Source organism: Carlito syrichta, unplaced genomic scaffold (genome assembly GCF_000164805.1).
Source record: "Carlito syrichta isolate Samal-C Ts95f unplaced genomic scaffold, Tarsius_syrichta-2.0.1 Scaffold314017, whole genome shotgun sequence".
In the NCBI taxonomy this organism is placed as follows: Eukaryota; Metazoa; Chordata; class Mammalia; order Primates; family Tarsiidae; genus Carlito; species Carlito syrichta.
The window spans coordinates 107,628-129,380 of record NW_007258113.1 but is presented as its reverse complement, the minus strand read 5'-3'; the positions used below and the strand labels follow the sequence as shown (position 1 = coordinate 129,380).

At 35.3% G+C, this 21,753-nt stretch overlaps 1 protein-coding gene across 1 annotated transcript in view; it reads right to left on the bottom strand.

Annotated features, from left to right (window-relative positions):
* The window catches only part of LRCH2 (leucine rich repeats and calponin homology domain containing 2), a 110,081-nt gene that overhangs the window by 65,755 nt on the left and 22,573 nt on the right, over nt 1–21,753 (bottom strand). The window contains exons 2-5 of the mRNA XM_021718923.1: nt 10,503–10,661; nt 6,039–6,165; nt 1,688–1,793; nt 1,468–1,604 (exon numbers count right to left, since the gene is read on the bottom strand). Of these exons, the coding sequence (XP_021574598.1) occupies nt 1,468–1,604; nt 1,688–1,793; nt 6,039–6,165; nt 10,503–10,661 (529 nt within the window). The remainder of the gene's footprint in view (nt 1–1,467; nt 1,605–1,687; nt 1,794–6,038; nt 6,166–10,502; nt 10,662–21,753) is intronic.

Here is a 21,753-nt window from a genome sequence, read left to right as displayed (position 1 = left end):
CACTACCCTGGCAGGTATGACCTAAAACCACCTTTCCAGACCAAACCAATATGTAACTCACATTCTTGATTTATGTTCTTGCCTGTAAGTTTCCATCTCCCTAAGATGTGTAAAACCAAGCAGTAACCCAAACAACTTAGGCATGTGTTCTCAGAACCTCTTGAGATTGTATCTCAAGTGATGGTCACTCACATTTGCCTCAGAATAAATCTCTTAAATATTTTATAGAGTTTGGTTTTTTGTCAACAAGTGGTGGTCATGTGGTTACGGAACTAAGGGCAAGAATCTGAGGGTGTAAATCTTAGAACTGTTGTGTTTAATATGGTAGCCACCAGTCATATGTAGCAATTTAAATTTAAATTAAAAATAAAATAAAACTTAAAATGTGGTGCGTTAGTCATACTAGTTATATTCCAAGCATTCAACAGCCACATGAAAAAGTGGCTACAGCATTAGACAGTGTAGATTATAAAATATTTTCATCATTCAGAAAGTTCTCCTGGACAGCATTGCCTTAGACGTTCCACAAACCATAATGGTTTTGGCATTTAATCCCTACATTCAGAGTTACATGTTCCGTCCAATACCCCAGTTATTCCTAGGTTTGCCACATTAAATCAACTTGCTTCTGGTTGCCTTCTCCCACAGCAGAAACAAGTTTCAGCTTTCCCCATTTTGCTAAGGCAGCTACTACTTGAGGATTTCAGCAAATCTTTATTTGAATTAGAAAAGGCATTCCCACCTTTGGTATGAGTGGAATGTACTTTGGTAGGAAGAAAAAGACAGTCTTTCTTCTGGATATATGCAAATCCTCTGCTGGGGCACTCAGCATGGAGGTAGAGCACCATTTCATCACTATGTGCTCCTCAGCTAGATATTCTTGTACAGTGTAAGTAGAAGCACTAGTTATCACTGTTTTGTCTAGTCTCCATTTTTCAAAATTCTGTTGTCTTCTCTTCCCCATTGTCCTCTTCTTTTTCATACTCCCTGCCCTTATAGGTGTGTATCTCAGCTTATCCTTGATCGTTTTAGCAGATTTTACATGGATTTAATCAAAGTCAGAATTAATATTGTCCACTTGCATCTTGTTTTTTCTATTATAATGCCATCTCTCAGTGCAAAGCATGCACACCAATCAATCCCACAACAAATCCCAAGTGGATACATAACTCAGTGGGAAATTAGTAGAAAGATCTCAGAATCTATCTTTTTAAAAATAACACTGGCAACCAGAATTATCATTTCACAAGTAGAAAGTTATTATCTGGGTTTTCCAAATTATATTCTAGAGCCTGAGCTAAAATTTCTATCAAAGTGAAAAAGCCATTTCTCAGAAAAACTCCTTTAGACAACAGTACCTAAACAATGAACTGACTCCTAATTTAGAGAATTTTTTTATTTACCAGTCACAAACAGATAAAATTATGAGCAAAAATGAGAAGAAACAAATAAACTTTTATTACAAACCTGTGCTGGTGGCACTTGCAATGGATTGTTATCCAAAATTATTACTTGTAAATGATGCAGCTTTCTGTAACAAACTGGAATTTCGGTCACTTTATTACAAGAGAAATCCAACTTGACTAAGGGGAGATCTCCTAATTCTGTTCGGAAATGAAAAATAATTAAATTAAGTTTTACACAGTTATTCTCTTATTCGTGTGAGTAAAACTAGTGAACATCTTACCATCTGGCAAAACATGAAGATTATTTCTTCTTATATTTAGCTCTCTAAGTGAATGCAATTTTCCCATTTGTTGGGGAAGGACCTGAATCTCATTGCAGCTAATATCCTAAGGAAAAAAAGAAAAGAAAATTACAACAAGCTGAGAAATATATATAAATATTCTAATGTTTAAATTAAAGCACATGGTTAATAGCTAGCAAAATTACCTTTAATGTCATTTCTCTAAAGATGGATTATCTGGCAGATTTCTATTTATATTACACCATGAAGCTAACCTAGCATAATCAACAGAATTTTTCTATGTAAGAATTTGAGTTACAGCTCAGCAACTATATAAGTCAACCTCTTAAATATCTCAACTAAAAACCAACTCTCACCAACTAAAAACAGAAGAATGACCCAGGTGCTTTTTATTGTAGAAGTAAAATAAAAGAACAACTCAATCATTGTGTAATCTGTCCAATACAGTAGTTGTTTTGAAATACTTAATTGAACAGAAGCTAAGAAAATCAAGGACTTGCAGATGTGAGTTGGAGAACCAAAGAATATGGTCAGGATATATTTAACTAAATCCTTTTCTCCAAAGGGGTACAAAATGGGGGTTACAAACTCAAACATCTGTGACTCACATCATAATCCAAAGATATTCAAAGAGATATGAGTTGGAAATCTCTCAGGTTTAAGTTAAACGCAAGACCTTATTTAAAGGTAACAAGCAAGTCATGATGTAAAGGTAAACACAAGCCGTGATTTAAAGGTAAATAAAGGTTTCCATAATAAGATAATAAAGAACAATTTAAGCTATGTTCTCCCTCCCCTTTTTCTTATACCACTAACAAAAATTTTAAAAAATCTACAACATGATCTAAAACAGTAGTCATTCCAGACACTGCAAATTAAAGTCATAGTCTACTGCAATTGCCCAAAATTTCCAACTTTCACTGAAAATGATATTAGCATGGAGGGAGGATATGGTACATACACTGAGTTTTATCAAAAGTGAAAAAAGGCAGGATGGTAAATTCAAAAGAATATTAAAGCTATATAGGGAAGAATCCAATAAAGCCATAGATGATTAAGAAAATATATCCTACATACTTCTTTCAAAAAATATCTAAGGTATCTTAATTCAACATTGAATATTTATTGAATACTAACTATTAGGCACTGTTCTAGGTGCTGGAGACATATCAAGGAACAAAACAAACAAAAACTCCTGCCCTCATGGAGTTTGCATTTTTAGCAAGGGGAATAAATTATACAACATGCTAGATGGTGATAAGAGCTATTTTAAAAAAGAGCAGGGTAAAGGAAAAAAGCTGTGCTAGCAATAGTGGGAAGGAATATTAGCAATTTATCTCATCTCATAGAGATGGTGATATTTAAGCAGTATTGTCAGAGCTAAGAGAGTAAGCCATGCCAATATATAAGAAAAGAATATTCCAGACAGAAGGAGCAATAAATACAAAGGTTCTTAGGCAGAGAACACATAACATATAAAAAGAACAGCAAGGAATCCAGTGTAACAAGATGGGAGTGGGCAAGGGGAACAGTAGGATGGAAGGAGGGATACAACTTTGACTTTTACCCTGAGAGATGTGGGCAGAATCAGAAACTTCTGAACCAAAGAATGACATAATCTGACTTGTATTTTGACAGGTTCACCTTAACTGCTGTGAATAGACTAATATTCCAATGATGGATAATAACAGCTTGGGAAAATGCCCTTTAAGTAAGCATAACTGCTTCTTTCTAAAGGTGTCTGATACTGAAGATCTCCACATAGAAAATCCATAGACATTTGATAGATAGCTGCCATTTCCCAGGCATGGGAAATAAACCCACTCCAATGAGTACTCTACAAAATACTCTGCTGAGGATTGGAGGCCAGAGTATATTTCTCAGGTTTCAAATGACAAAATTTCATTATAGTTGGTTACTGCATTCTCATGGAAGAGTAGCATGAGAAATTTTTCCAATGACAGGAAATTCTCACAAATGCAATATGTAACTTACAACTGTCAATTAGCCATCCTAATGCTACCCATCTACTGTCACTAATTTCAAGAGTTTAAAGCATAATAATTTTATAGTATCTAGTAAAATAATAGTGCTTAATATTTTTAAATCTTCTACTTAAATAAAAATATAATTGGTCCTCTGTATCCATGAGTTTCACATCTGTGGATTCAACCCACCATGAAAAGAAGATATTAAAAAAAAAATGGATGGCTGAATCTGTACTGAACATGTACAGACTACTTTTCTTCTGAGTATTTGCTAAACAATATAGTATAATAACTATTTACACTGTATTCAGTATTATAAGTAATCTAGAGATTGTGTAAAGTATATGGGAGGATGTGAGTTATATACAGATAATACACCATTTTATTTAAGGAACTTGAACATCTATGAATTTTAGTATATGCAAAGGGACAGCCTAGGAACAACTGCCCAAAGAAGAACAACTGTACTAGAATTCATCTAAAAATCTTAAATACTTTTGACATTTCATTTATCTCAAAACTATCTCTCATAATATAATTTAAAACACAGGGCCACAAACTAAATTTAAAAAGAAATTATAGAGCCATAAAATCTTAAATTATAATATTTATAAATCCTTAAAATCATTAACAGTGCCAGGCTCGGTGGCTCAGCCTGTAATCCCGCATCTTTGGGAGGCTGAGGTGAGTGGACTGCCTGAGCCCACAGGTTCGAGACCTGCCTGGGCAGCGAGACCTCATCTCTACAACAAATCAAAAAATCAGCCGGGCGTGGTAGCGCATGCCTGTAATTCCAGCTACTTGGAAGGTTGAGGCGGAAGGATCGCCGGAGCCCAGCAGGTAGAGGCTGCGGTGGCCAGGAGCGGCCACTGCACTCCAGTCTGGGCAACAGAGTGAGACTCCAACTCAAAAAAAAAAAAATCATCAACAGTGTCCAGGTAAATAAAGTAATGGTCCCTTATTGTTATAAATTTATTAGACCACATCTGTAATCTCTGTTCATTTTTTAGTATAATATTAAGAGAGCCTTTCACAAAAGAGGACATTTTCCAGATAGAAATAGCTAAAAATAAAAAATCACAAAAAGGAATAAAGATAACAAAGATGTTTAAACTATAGAAAAAAAGTCTTACAGTTTGATAAAACGGAGAGTAGATGCACAACAGATTATAAATATGTGAAGGGAAGAAGAGTTGTCACTATCTACATTTTTTCACATGGTAGTCTCAGGACCGATGGACAAAAGTGATAGAGGAATGTACTTTGGTTGAAAATAACATAGAGTTTTGCAAAAGAGAATTAGGGCACACACACACACACACACACACACACACACACACACACACATACACACACATACACACAGTTGTCTCCCATTGAAAATATACAAGTAGACATGTCAGGGATTCTTGCATTATTAGGAAGTGGATGTATCCAATCACTTATAAGACCTTTTTAACCTCAAAATTCTATAGTTTTAAAACATACGGTGAAATTCTTATAATTGGACATGCAGGTATTTCTTAATGAATAAAAGGTATTCCTAAAAATTTCTGTATATTACATTCTATTTTAGCATTAATTTCCCACTATGAAATTGTAGGTAAGTTTCTTAAGAAAACATTTTGCTTTCTAGACATAATAAATCATACTTAAGAATAAATACTTTTAAAATACCCATTTATTGGGAGAGCATTACTTAAAGCAGAAAAAAACAAGCAGCATTGTATATTGTGTAAAGTGGAGGTAACCTAAGGATATAAAATAGCTCAATCCTTAGAGGATCCAATCATGTTTCTTTCAGACTTAATGTTCTCTAACCTAAAATGTTATGTTCAAGTTAATTACTTTAAGCTATTCTATATTCCTACAATCATTTGCCTATAATGTTCTCTTTCCATTTATCTTGGTCTTAAAAGTGTTATAAAATCACATAAATATACAGTAGAGGCAGAATTATTTTGGCAATCCTACTCTTCTTTTGTCCTTTTCGCTAAGGCTCCAAAGTAGCCCTGTAAAAGCTTTAAAAATTTTTCCTTAGCTTTTTCCTAATTTTTTATATCCACAAAAATGGATACATAAATGCTTATTCACTTGAAAAGTATTTCCCAAAGTTTGTAAGCAAGGCTTCTGGTTTCATGAGGACTATGAAATAACCAGGCTTTTAATGTGGCTGGGAGCTAAAATAAGTCATAAATAATAGTATCTCAAAATTTTACTAAAATAAATTTAGACATATACCAAGTTAGTCCATTTTGTAAATTATAGTGAAATTCCACAAAGGAATGAACAGTCTTTCCAAATGTAATATTATATTCAATTAATATAGCTATTGTACTTACCAATTCCATTAAATCTTTTAACTTCCCAATTTCTTCTGGAATGGATACCAGTTTATTATTACTGACGACCAAAACTTTAAGGGGAAGATCAAATAGGTATTTTGGCAATGTTGATAAAAGATTTCGACTGAAAAGAATAAGAAAGTCTCATTATGAGAAAAATGTCTGAAACCTAACATATCATGTTGGAAAAGAATAAATCATCTTTTAAGTAAACAATAATCTTTCACTAATAACTTAATCATTTAATAAGTGTTCACTTTGTAGGCACAGTGCTAAATTCCTTATTTGCACTACATTCATTTAATCCTCACATTAATCCCACGAGATAGGTAGTAGGTAGTTATTATCTTCATTACACAAATTAGGAAACGAAGGTTAAAACTGGTTAAGTGACTTGACTTAACCAGGTACAGCAGGAATCCAAACACAAGTCTGACTGCAAAACCTATGCTGTTACAGTGTCTTAGATACCACCAATTCTCAAAAACTCAATGATTCTTCTGAGTTAGAGAACATCAGAATCTTGCTCTCAGGTATAATGTTGGTATATTCAATACCTCCATATCTCTAACTAAGGAAAGGCTGTAAGTATAAATTTGCATGCACTCTGTTCAAAAATGAAAGAATGAATAGGAATATATCTTCAAAAACACATAGCAATCCTAACCCCTTCACTTGGTTTAACAGCCAACTAACAACTCTATCTCAGCTCAAAGTTGATAAAAACACTCCTACCTGTGTGGATACATTTAAATATAATACAATAACATTTATTGAGTGCTTATTGAGCAGAGCAGCTCACATGAATTAATTCAACTAACACTTACCACGATCCCTATTTTACAGATGAAGAAACAGTCACAAAAATACTATGTAAACTGCTCAAAGACACAGGTGAAAAGGAGAATAGCCAGGATTCAAATTCAGGCAATCTGGCTCTGGTGCTCTTGTCTTCAAAACACGATGGTCAAATTTATATGCCAATAAAGTCTGACTGACCCAAATTATCCATTTACACACTAACAAGCATTGATAAGCAATAAGCTATTATTTTCCTTCCTTTTTTTTTTTTTTTGGTTTTTTTTTGAGTCAGGATCTCACTCTGTTGCCCAGGCTGAAGTGCAGTGGCACAATCATGGCTCACTGCAGCCTCCAACCTCTGCACTCAAGCAATCCTTCTGTGTCAGTTTCCTGAGAAGCTACAGGCATATGTCACCACATATGGCTAATTTTTTTTTATTTTTGTAGAAACGAGGTCTGAATATTCTCCGTAGGCTGGTCTCAAACTCATGGGCTCTAGCAATCGATCCTCCTGCCTTTGTCTCCCAAAATGCTGGGATTACAGGCATGAGCCACCACGCCCCACCTTATTTCTCCTATTTTTCAAAGTGACATTGATAGACCTTGTACAATGTGCAAAGCACAAAAGCCAAGTGTTACTTAAGTGCTCATGTGAGAACTTCAAGACCCTTCACCTCACCTTATCCTTGCAGAGGACATTCAGAAACACTAGACTGGCTTTAATCACATGACACAAACAGACTGTTAAAAAATAAAAAATGACAACGCCCCTCAGCTAGCAATACTGGCCTGGCTGCTGGAATGTCAAATATGCTAGGGGCCTGTCATAATCCTTCATACTTTCAGGGGCAAGCAGGCTCCTTGGGAAAATAGTCTATCTGGGCCCCTTCACACTGGAGCACACAAGGTTCTTTCTGTAGGAATCTACTACAAAGAAGTGGGTACTATACAGGAAGAGAGAAGAGTTGAAAAATTATCTTACAAGTTTACTGAGATATTTTCACCAAAATTAAAAAAATGGAAAAAAATATTGGCAAACTTATTTCAATATTCCCTCAAGCCAAAAAGAGCTTAAAAATCAGTTTATTTTCTTCCCTTAAAAAGCATGTTGATTGAGTTAGCATGATCATCTTTTCTTCAGAATCTGCTTTCTTTATACTGCCTAATAAATCACTAATTGTCACTTTTTTTACTGCATGCTTTAGAAAGAGTCAAAGGAATTCAATCACTAGAACAAATATTATTTCAACATAGGCGGTTCAAAAGATTTTGTGACTAAAAAAAAAGAGAAATCAGAAGTTGACTTTTAGAGATCAAGACAGAATAGAATCAGAAAAAGGGGTTTAGTAAAACTATTCTGAGATATATACCAAATATGTTAATCGAGAAATGTAATTCAGTTGTTGGCAAGTCACTTTTTTCCACAAAAGAACAAAATTAAATAAAAACAAAGAAAAAATGTAAGACCTCACTTTCCTCAGACCTCTCCCAAGCCAGGCCATGGAGATATGTACCTACTAAAGAGAAAGGAGCAACCCAAATGACTGATATCTACAGAAGGAAATTTCTCTCACACATTTTAAGGCATATGAGGGGGACTTCCCCAAAAAACTGGAATTATCCATTGGAGGGCAGGTCCCTTGTAATACACTCAGGATTTTCTCCTCTGGATCAAACGGCCAACCAGCTTTTATCTGGAAATTCTCAGAAGGTCGTGTCATGATTTGCAGAAGAAATATCCCGAGGTGTAGTAAACAGGTGACTGGTTCTTCCACCAAACCAGTGTACCTGCTCATACTGCACTGATTGTTCAGCAGTTTTGGAGTTGGAGTCTCACTCTGTCGCCCAGACTGGAGTGCAGTGGCCAGCAGCCTCCACCTGCTGGGCTCCGGCAATCCTTCCGCCTCATCCTTCCAAGTAGCTGCAACTACAGGCACGCGCTACCATGCCTGGCTAGTTTTTGATTTATTGTAGAGATGAGGTCTCGCCAAGTTGCCCAGGCAGGTCTTGAACCCGCGGGCTCAGGCAATCCACTCACCTCAGCCTCTCGAAGGCATGGGATTATAGGCTGAGCCACCGAGCCTGGCTGACTTTTTTTTTTGTTTCACAGGGTGAAAAAAGTCCAGGGAAACATTTTGCTGATGTGGAAGAGGTGAAACAAAAAATGGCAGAAACACTGAAAGGCATCAAAAACTTTTCAGCAGTGGAAAAAGTGTCTCGATAGATGTACTAAATAAAACAGAGAGCACTTTGAAGGTGACTGAAGTTTAAACATGTAAGAATAAATATACAATTTTTTTTTTGAGTTGGAGTCTCACTCTGTCACCCAAACCAGAGTGCAGTGGCCGCTCCCGGCCACTGCAAACTCGACCTGCTGGGCTCTGGCGATCCTTCCGCCTCAACCTTCCAAGTAGCCGAAATTACAGACATGTGCTACCACACCCGGCTGATTTTTTGGTTTATTATAGAGATGAGGTCTCGCCAAGTTGGCCAGGCGGGTCTCGAACCTGCGGGCTCAGGCAATCCACTCACCTCAGCCTCCCAAAGTGCTGGGACTACAGGCTGAGCCACCGAGCCCGGCTTCAATCTTTTATAAATAAATCCTATGTTTTTGGGGTCCCCCCTTGTAAAGTGGTTTCAGTTAAAACAGTATGTCTCTCACTGGAAGAGACATATAAAAGAATTAATATATCATAGTGAGAAGGGAACATTATTATTTTTGTATATTCATTATATTTATTTCTTCCCTACATGGGAATTTAGACTAGTAACTCGGCTAATGAGGGGGAAGAAATGATCCCTTCCAACTGAAAAAAAAATTCTAAAATTAAGTTACAATATTCCAATTTCCATTCAGTGTCATTTATCTGGCAAGGAAAGTTTGAGCTATGTATGAAGAGTTCAACAGCCAGACTACTATGCTTTGAATTGCGGCTCTACCGCTTGCTGAATATATGCATAAATTTAGGCAAAGAGGTTAACCCAGTTTCTTCATCTGTAATACAGAGATAATAACAGTACCTATCTCAAAATGCTGTTGTAAAGACTAGCAGAGGTAACATGAGTAAAGCATTTGGAATACTGCCTGACACATGGTAAGCACTTATGAAGTATAAACATCAACTGTCATCTACTTCCCAACTTTCCAACACTTCCATCTCAAACTATCTATCCTTGAACTAGAAACAGGAAGTCAAAGAGTAAGAAAAAAATAACTCAAGCACAGTTTTTTAATAATGTTTCATGTAACTAAGGATATATATAAATATATCTGTATTGTGGTGCTATGATATCAGGAAAATATTTATAGTCTGAAGTCTTGCTACTCAAAGTGAGGTCTATGGACCAGCAGGCAGGCATGGACATTACCAGGGGACCTGTTAGAAATATAAGTCCCATAACAGACCCAATGAATTAGAATTTACATTTTAACAACATCCACAAGTGATTCCTGTGTATTAAAGTTTGAGAATCACCGCTCTCAAGAACAAAAGTAACAATAATTTCACAATGAAATACGAACATATAAGAAATACAAATAAGAAACTGTTCAGATGAATATAAGCTATATAGCCAAACCAAACACATTCCTTTTCTACTGAAGAGGATTAGAACCACAATAAAAACTAAAATTTACTGTTTAAAAAATTGTTTCCTTACCTAATGTTAAGGTATGTTAACATCTGCAGGTTTTTAATGGCTTCAGGAATGGTTTTGATGCAATTATGATATAAATTTAATGTTTCAAGGGGTGCAAATAGCCAGACATCAGAAGGAATTTCTGTAAAACGATTTCTGGAAAGATCTGAAAAAAAAAAACTGATTGTCAAACATATAGCTATGTCTATGGCAATTAACAACTAATTTCATATTTGCTGAACCACTTAGAATCTAGGCAACTATTTTAAATATCATAAAATATTATTCATCATTACTCATCATGAAAGCAAAAAAATTTAGAAATATACTCATAGAATGCATGTTTATTTACCAAATGTACTGGATATGCTTCAATATCGCTAAAATCCAAATATGCTATTTATTGTTTAAAATGCCAATGAGGAATTCTCTGAAAAAACACACCAAAAAACTCCCGTGATCCCACATCCCCTTCCTTCTACCTCTTCCTTCTTCACAGCCAAACTTAAATAAATCTACAACCAACTAAATTTCTTACTTACCATGGACTTAATCTATTGCAATTTGGTTTATAGTCACTCTCATGTCCACCAAGGTTACCAACAGCCCCCATATCAATAGTCACTCGATCCATGTGGAAACATTCTCTTCCCTCGGTTTGGGAAACCACATATCTGGATCTATTCCTACTATCTCTCTGATTACATTTTATTTTCCTTTGCTAGATTTTCCTTTACCTGTATTGCAATGTTGGTGTTACTAAGAACCATAACAAAAGGTACCCTTCCCTTCTTAAGACATACACTTTATTGGGTGATTTCATCCAATCCTAGGGCTAAATTGTACGTATATACTGACAGAAATTATAAATTAAGGATATGCCTAAAAACCTATATTTGGATATCCAGGACTTCCTTTTGATACCGATCAGAAACCTCAAATTCTACAAGTATAAAACCTGAACTGAAGATACTTTTCCATACTCCTGTTTCTCTCATCTCAGAAAAGGTCACCAGTATCCTCCTGGTGAGTTGCTCAAGCCTGGCATTCATCCTTGATTCCTTCCTTTCCTAAATTATTCCAAGTACACACAAATATACTTCTACTAATTTAAGTTTTCACAAAAATAAAATCATGGAAGTATTATAACCATTACTCTTCTAATAACTGTTTATTTGTTAAATGAAATTTTGAAAAATATTTAGGACATTGCATAGTGGGTTGAAAAACAAATATGCTAAACGACAGTTTCTCAATCTCACCATTATAGACCTCTTGGGTTGGATAACTGTTGTAGGGGAATATGCTGGGCACTGTAGGATATTTAGCAGTATCTTTGGCATATACCCACTAGGATGCCAGTAATACCATCTATTCATGACCAAGAAAAAATGTGCCCTAAGGTTCAAACCCCCAGCCACTATCTGAATAATTATCAAAATAGTTACCTTATCATATAAATGATCTTTGCTTACACTAGTTCATTATACTTACTTGGTTAAAAGCATAAAAATATTTTGTATCTGTCAGAAATAACATCTATAGTCCAGCTTAGTCCACTGTACCTCATTTAGCAACTGATCTTCCCTTACAAGAACAACAATCTCCTATCAATAATGCTGAATTCCCTCACTCTGAAAGATGACACCTATTTACTCAACAATATAGTAAATTATCTATTTAGAACATTAACATATATGTATTAATATATGTGTAATATATACAAGCTCAGCTGGCTCCTACCTGCAAATGTCACCTTCTGGCCTGGAAGATTGTTTGCATCACAAAAGCACAGTACATAGGAGCTGGGAAAGCATCTTACCACCAATGCTACCTCTATCACCCATGCTACCCTGGCTGCTCAGGAGCTCATGAGCCCACTTACCTGCCCAGTACACAACTTACAACAACCAGCATTTGAGAAAGTCACCCAGACACCCAAGAATTGGCCTGTCTAGAACTGCCAACACAGGTGCCAGCGTACCCTGCCCTAGGTCACAAGGACAGATATACTTAGCATACCAACACCACTACTGAAACCAAACAATGGGTTCACCTGGCATTCCAGTCTCCAACACAACTTCACCACAGTCCCCACCAATAATCACAACCTAACACACCAAAGATAGTTTTTTTAAAAATCATAAAGATTCTTCTCCACTGCATGGACTCAGAAGTTAAGCCAGAAGGCCCTATCCACTCAACATCATAGTCACATCTTCAAGAAAAAAGTTCCCTCCAATGAAAGTAATTTTTTAAAGATGCAACTGTGAAGCCAGATACACAGAAATCAACATTAAAACACAGGAAACATGAAAAAGCAAGGTATTATGATACATTCAAAGGAACAGAAGATCTAAATTTTAAAAGTAATTGAAGAAAATACAAAACACATTCAAAAGCTTCAACAACAGACTACATCAAGTAGAAGAAAGAACTTCAGAACTTGAAGACAGGTCTTCTGAAGTAATCCAGTCAAACAAAAATAAAGAAAAAAGAATAAAAAGAAATGAACAAAGCCTTCAGTATGTTTGGGACTACATAAAATAATCCAAATTTCACTATCACTAGTCCCAAGGGAGAAGAGAGGTTAAAAGGTTTAGAAAATCTATTTAGCAAAATAATAAATGAAAGTCTTCCTAGTTCAGCAAGAGATATAGACATCCAGATATAGGAAGCTTCGTAATCCCCAGGCAAATAAAATGCAAAAAGGAATTCATCACAGTAAATTATTATTAAACTGTCTAAAGTCAAAGTGAAAGAACAAATTCTAAGATCAGCAAGAGAAAAGCATCTAATCACCTACAAAAGAAACTCCAGCAGAATAACAGCAGACATCTTAGCAGAAACCTTACATGCCAGTAGAAAATAGAATGCCATATTCAAAGTGCTGAATTAAAAAAAAAAAAACTGTTAGCCAAGAATTTTATATCCAGCAATGTTACACAGTCATAAAGGACAAAATTATGGTCTCTGCAGCAACTTGGATAAATTTAGAGTCTATCACAGAAACAAAGAACTGAGTACCACATGTTCTCACTCGTAAGTGGACCCTAAACATTTACTATAATACTACAAGAAAGAGACTGGCAGTGGCAGATAATTGCTGAGGGAAAGGATTTAACATTAATAAGGGTACTGAACCCAAACCAGTCGAAGTGAGAACCAATGAGAGGTCCAAACTTCACCTGTATGATGACCACTTATTTACCTAACCCTGAATTGTACCCTATATCTTTAAAATTTTAAAAAAGTTATATCCAGCAAAAATGAGCCTCATAAATAAGAAGAAATAGTCTTTCCCCAACAAGTAAATGCTGAGGAAATTTGTTACCACCAGATCAATCCTACAAGAAATGCTCAAAAGACTCCTAAACTTGAAAGTAAAAGTGATATTTACCATCATGAAAACACAAAAGTATAAAACTCACTGATAAAGCAATCACACAAAGGAAGAAGGAATCAAAAGGGATCACTAGAGAATTCCAACAAACCACAAAGACAAATAGTCAAAGAAAAAGAAACAAAGAATGTATAATACAACCAGAAAAAAATTAACAATATAGCAAGAACAAATCCTCACATACCAATATTAACTTTGAAAGTACATAGATTAAATGTTCCACCTGAAAGCTACAGATTGGTGGAACCAATTTTAAAAACATGATCTGAGAATATGATGCTCAAAAGAAACTCCAATTACTTATAAAGATACATATAGACTGAAAATAAAGAAGTGGGAAAAGATACTCCATACAAATGGAAACCAAAAGCAAGCAAGAGTAGTTTTACTTAGATAAAACAAACATTAAATCATAAACAGTAAAAAGAAAAAAAAAGACAAAGAAGGTAATTATATGATGATAAAAGGATTACTTCAACAAGAGGATATAACAATTCTAAATATATATTCACTCAACACAGAAGCACTCAGATCCATAAAACAAATATTACTGGACTGAGAGAGTGAGAGAGAGAGCAAGAGAGTGAGAGCAAATGAGAGAGTGAACAAGTGAGCAAGAGCAATACAATAATACTAGGGGATTTCAATATCCCACTCACAGCAGTAGACAGATCATCTAGACAGAAAATCAACCCCAAAAATTAGGATTTACACCAAATGAACATAATAAAAATGAACTGAACCTTCTATCCAACAACTGCAGAACAAACATTCTTTTCAAGAGCACATGGAAAATTCTCTAAGATGGACTATATGTTAGGCCACAAAACCAGTATCAACAAATTTTTAAAAATCAAATCCTACCAATTTTCTTCTCAGACCACATTGGAATAAAACTAGAAATCAATACCAAGAGGAAATGTAAAAACTATACATATACACTAAAATTAAACAACATATTACTGAACGATCACTGGGTCAATGAAAAAATTAAGATAGAAATTTTAAAATATTTGAAACAAATGAAAATGGAAACATGACATACCAAAACCTGTAAGATATAGCAAAATTAGTGCTATGAGGAAAGTATGTACCATTAAATGCCTGCATCAAGAAAAATAGAAAGACTACAAATTAACAGGCTAACAATATACCACAAAGAACTAGAAAAGCAAGAACAAACCAAAACCAAAATTCGCAGAAGAGAAGAAATAACAAAGATCAGATCAGAAATGAAACAGAAATCAAAGAAATACAAAGGATCAACAAAATGAAGAGTTGGTTCTTCAAAAGATAAAGAAAATTAATAAACTGCTACCCAGACTAACCAAGCAAAGAAGAGAGACGACTCAAACAAATTCAGAAATGAAAAAGGAGACATTACAAATGATAACAAAGAAATACAAAAGATCATCAGAGGCTATTATGAACAACTATACCATCACAAATGAGAAAACCTAGAGAAAATGGATGAATTCCTGGAAACATACAATCTACCAAGATTGAACCAGGAATAATTAGCAAACTATCACCCTGATACCAAAACCAGACAAGGACTCAACAACAAAAAAGAAAACTACAGACCAATATCCCTAATGAATATAGATGCAAAAATCCTCAACAAAATACTAGCAAATCTAGTCCAACAGCACATCAAAAAGACAGGACACCATGATCAAGTGTATTATACCTATAATGCAAGGATGATTCAACATATGTAAATCAGTAAATGTGATATATCACATAAGCAGAATTAAGAATAAAAACCATACATATGATCATCTCAATAGACACAGAAAAGCATTTGATAAAATTCAGCATCCCTTCATGATAAAAAACCTTCAACAAATAGACACAAGAGAAACATATCTCAAATAATAAAGGCCATATACAGCAAACCCATAGTCAATATTATACTAAATCAGGAAAAATTGAAAGTATTTCCTCTAAGAACTGGAACAAGGCAAGGATGCCCATTTTCCATACAATGAAATATCATCCAGAAAATGAACTAGTAAGCTATGAAAAAACACGGAGAGAACTTAAATGTATATTGCTAAGTGAAAGAAGTCAGTCTGACATCGCGACATAAATATGCTCTAAGTAAACATCATTCTGGAAAAAGTAAAACTATGTAAGTAGAAAGATCAATGGCTGCCAAGGATTTGGTAGAAAAAGAGGAAATGAGGGAAGGCAAAAAGTGATGAATACATGGAACATGGGATTTTCACAGCAGTGAACTCTTCTGTATGATACTGTGATGGTGGATAGGTGGATATATGATACATGCATTTATCAAAACCCATAAAACTATACCACAGAAAGAGTGAATCCTAATGTAAAGCATGGAATTTAGTTAACAATAATGTATTGCTTCATTAATTCTCATAATCATCAAATGTAATATATTGGCTAATTAATTGCAACAAATACACTACACAATGCAAGATGTTAAAAATAGGGAAACTAGCTGGGCACAGGGGCTCATGCCTTTAATTCCAACATTTTGGGAGGCAGAGGCGAGAGGATTGCCTGAGTCCAGGGGTTTAAGACCAGCCCGGGCAACTTAGCAAGACCTCGTCTCTACAATAAATTTAAAAATAATAATAATAAAAATAGGGAAACTATGAGCCAGGGAAAATCTGCTCAATTTTTTTGTAAACCTATAACTCCTCCGAAAAATAAAGTCCATTAAATAAAAAAGCAAATAAACTACCTTTAAAAAGTGACAGGAGAAAAACTAAAATATCAGTATTAATAACAAGGATAATTTTAATGATTTTAATATGAAGACATTATTTTAGTAACTTAGAAATTTTTTCATGATACTTTATGTCCTTTCCCTTCCAAACAAAAGATTATTTAATTAAATTACAAAATAATGTTATAAACTCCCTTAGAATTTAATTAAATGTGCACTCATAAACTATTTTCTGCATGAGTTCATATATTTATTTAGTAAACACCACTTAAAATAATTATTACTATCTTAATTTAAAGGACTTAAATAAAGTATTATAAGGTCAAAATTAAAACAAGCTATTATAAAGCTTCTAATAAAGGAAATCTAATTCTTGGGTGTTTCTGATTTTAAATCAATATAGATATCCTTTTTTTAGCATTGGGTAAACAGAATAGCATTGCCAAAAGAAAAATACAACCATGGAAAGAAAGATAGAAAATAACACAGAACAATTTTATCTTAATTTCTTGAGCTGTCTCACACTACAGCATCTCATATTTTCCCTCATCAATTTCCCTCAAATTTGATTTTTTTAAAACTTTTATACAGATATAAAATTTAAACTCTGATTTTAAAGTTTTATGGTGTGATATACAATAAAGGAGCTTTTATAACATTAAAAATTATTCAATTAAAATTCATTCACATGAAGGCAACTAGAATAATATGACTAATAATGAACATACACTTGAGAAATGGCAAATTGGTATTTTAACAGAGTTTCAGCAAAAAAGAAAAAAATGTTTCCCTCTAAAGATGGGAAAACAAACTATGAATTTATTACTTAATGGGAGATTCATTTCACAACAGTTTCAAAGTCTACCTTCTTAAGGGACAAGTAGGACTTGAGAAAAGACGTTATAAAGATGGTTCACTTTTTCTGCACAAAAAAAGAAGATTAAAATTTGTACTAATCTTCCTGCAGTGGGCTGAATGGTGGTACTCGATGACATGAGATACTGGTTGCTGGAATCTGTGAGTGTTACCTTATATAGTAAAGTTTTTGCAAATATAATTTAAAATTTTGTGATGAGGAGATTCACCTGGATCATCTACTAGGTGGGCCCTAAATGCCATCACACGTATCCTTGTAAGAGGGAAGCAGAGGGAAATTAGACACATTGAGGAGAGGACCACATGAAGAGGGAGATAGTCATTGGAGTAATCCTGTCACGGAATGCCAGCCACCAGAAACAGGATGGAGCAAGGAATGGATTCTCCCCTAGAGCCTACAGAGGGAGTGTGGCCCTGGCAAAACCTTGATGTTAGCCCCACTAAATTCATTTTAGACTTCTAGTCTCCAGAACTGTGAGAGACTACATTTCTCTTGTTTGAAACCATTAAGTCTGTGGTAATTTGTTACAGCAGTCACAGGAAACCAATACACACCAAAATAATAGTTTATCAGAATTCATGAGAGAATGGCTGTAAAATTTTTAAAAATAAAATAGCTATGTATTTTTTTCTCTGGTGCAGTAAGGTTACCTCAGCTAATTCATATCCTTAGAGATAAGCATCTTTATAACCAGTGAACTATTTATCTTGTCTCATTTTTCATCATAAATCATATCAACCAGTATTGGCAATGAATCAACAGTAGACAGATTGGTGTGTACTATTTCCTGCTTTCCTTTAAGACACTTCTTATAAAACTGCTGGGAGCCTGTTAGATTGGTTAATAGGTAATCTTATGTTTTCTATCACTCAAGCTTCAGAGATCAAGAAAGCTAGGGAAGGAAGGAGAGGAGTTAGATGGAATGCAAATCTGTTTGCTGTCTCCCAAGTTGTAGCCACAAGAGTCACAGATGGGTCCATCTGCTGCCCAGTGCAATTTCTGGCCCATTGACTAGAGTTTATGCCAAAGTATAGAAAAAGACTTTCAGAAATTATACTATTATACTAGTATAATATACTAATATACTAGTATTATACTATACTATTTATAACAATGATGGTTTTATTCAGTGTACAAGTAAGCATGTTTTTTTGGCAAAAATTGTTAAAACTTAAAGTAAGTTTAGGGGCTATTTAGTAAAATAGATTACCATAGTCTCCCTTATTTAAAAATTCTAGGTAATATCTGAAAGCCTGACATACTTCACCCCGGGTGGGCCCTAAATGCCATCACATGTATCCTTATAAGAGAAAGGCATAGGGAAATTAGACACATTAAGGGAGGGCCATGTGATTTTACTGCTGGTAAAATTTCTAATTATGAAGTGTGCTGCTAGAATACATCTTCATCATTAACAGAATATCACCATAGATTTTTCTGCTTAAAGGAACATGGGGGATAATAGAGAAATTAATGTGAAATTAGAATTCTAAATTCATATAAATAATAACCTAAGTGGGACTGAGGCAACTATTATACACAATCACCCCATATGCTAGTTCTGAATGCCATGCACTTTGCATAAATTATTTCTAATCCTTATATCAACTTTGTGAAGTGACTACAGTTTCTCATTATACACATAAAGCAAAGACAGACTGAATCACATGCCCAATGTTAAGGGAAAAAAGAAAATTAGTAATAACTGACAGCTCTGGGGTTTCAAACTCAGATGTGACTTCAAAGCCCATGTTCTATGTGTGATTTTTCACTCCTCCAACACACTACTGTGACCTCCTATTCCACATTTTAAATATTCTATCCCACTGGAACCACAAACCAGGGTCAGAAGAATTCTAAATCTCCTAACCATATCCACATGCACACCCAAGATTGCTTCTTGCAATAGAAAGCAGAACATAAATTTTACTTCAGGCCCCAATTTTTGGTTCAGAGAATAATGAACACTATTATAAAGCTCTCAGCTATTCCCAATGTACCAGTTCAGAACTGTTTCATCTGAGGCAACATACAGCTTTCTTGGCTCCTTAAAGAGACAGGTCCTTATTAACTTTTCAATATTTTTAACCAATTCAATAAACAAGCATTAAAGAAAATTAATTAAACAAATTTTGTCAGAAAAGAGATAACATCCTATAGGCAAAAACCATTGTACTGAGCACCCATCAAGAACTCTGAAGGGCCAGATTTTACCCTATTTGTAAGCCAATATGCTAGCCTAACACTGTTGTACGAATGCTAGCAGAAGACATGAGACTTCTGTGTGAGAGACAAAGGACTTCATTGCTCACAGCACAGTAATTAGCAAGAGCAGCATATTTCTATCTGTTCCCCTTCCTCCCTCAAATCCCACAGGGGCAACATGGATGGGCCCAGATGAACACATGTACACACAGTACATCACATTATAGAAAAGGAACCTGAGCTGAGGGAACCTAAGTCTTTTTTTTCTTAAGGGAGACATTATCTTTATTTTACTGAACAGTATGCACGATTATCCTTTGCTCTAGAGATAAAACACTATCTCATTCTTCCAAGGATACAAACAAATCTGCCCTTTGCTTTGGAGGGAGACACTATGTCTATCTTGCAAGGTTGTTCACTGTATAAACATCCTTGAAGAGACAATCCAGAACACAAGGCAGTTTGTGACTCACTTGCAAGATATGGAGAAACATGAATCCAAGGAGAATTGTCTCCCATTAGTCAATACCTTTTTCAGCAGGGCTTACAAGTTGCAGCCTAACTATGGAGAATATACAAGGTAAAATATTTACAATTTTTTTTTTTTTTTTTGAGTTGGAGTCTCACTCGGTCACCCAGACTGGAGTGCAGTGGCCGCTCCCGGCCACCACAGCCTCAACCTGCTGGGCTCCGGCGATCCTTCTGCCTCAGCCTTCCGAGTAGCCGGAATTACAGGCATGCGCTACCACGCCCAGCTGATTTTTTGATTTATTGTAGAGATGAGGTCTCGCTGCCCAGGCGGGTCTCGAACCCGCGGGCTCAGGAATATTTACAATTTTAAGTATCAAACTCTTTGTGGTTCTGCACTTACAGAGACTGTGATAGAAGCAGGCAAACCCTGATCCTCACCTTCTAGGCGTCATTCTTTATATTTCTCAAGTAACATCCTGACTTGGCTCACAGCCTTTATCATTCATTTGACAAAATTCCATTAAGCATTAACTGTGAATTAGGCACTAGATGGTACAGTAGATAAAAACTCAGCCAGAGCCGGACTCGGTGGCTCAGCCTGTAATCCCGCACATTTGGGAGGCTGAAGTGAGTGGACTGCCTGAGCCCGTGGGTTCAAGACCCGCCTGGTCAACTTGGCGAGACCTCATCTCTACAATAAATCAAAAAATCAGCTGGGCATGGTAGCGCATGCCTGTAATTTCGGCTACTCGGAAGGCTGAGGTGGAAGGATCGCCGGAGCCCAGCAGGTTTAGGCTGCGGTGGCCGGGAGCAGCCACTGCACTCCAGTCTGGGCGACAGAGTGAGACTCCGACTCAAAAAAAAAAAAAAAAACTCAGCCAGACATCAACCTTGGGCAATACCAATCCTTGCTTCACTTCAGCACCAAGTAAATAATAACACTTCAGCCAAAGAAATAATGCAAAAAAAAAAAAAAAAAATCACTTCTACTTAGTTCCACTAAAATTATAATTTCTACAAAGCTCTTGTGACTGGACCAATACTGCATTATCCTTGGGGCATATCTCAAAGTTCACAGAGGTTTTATGTACTAAAAAAGGAGGGGTAACTGTTATTGTGCAGGTGTGTACTACTAGACTACATCTGAACTGCATTTCTGATTTCACTGATTACTACCTATAAGATAGTGCCAAAATCACTTAATTCCTCACTACCTCAGAGCTGTTGGAAATGAGTAAATATTCTGCAACAACCTAAGATCCTTAGAAGAAATAAGCAATAGAAATGAAGGGAAAATTATCAACTTGTACATAATGACAGATAATGTTTATAAAGTTATAAAATAAAATGACAAAAATTAGACAAAAATTACACTCAATTCTTATAGCATGGAAAATATATACCAGAATTATGTCTCAGGAGTGTGCATAGTCAACCAACTTAGATACTTATTTCCTACCATGAAAATGAAAAAAAGTTCTCTGCTTTTTGGTAACTGCTATTACTCAATTGCAAGCACAGTTACAGTATGTAAAATCTGATTAATATGCTCTTAAATATGAATGCTTCCTTATCTATTTTTCTATCTAAAAGAACTGTTCAGACTAGAAACAAA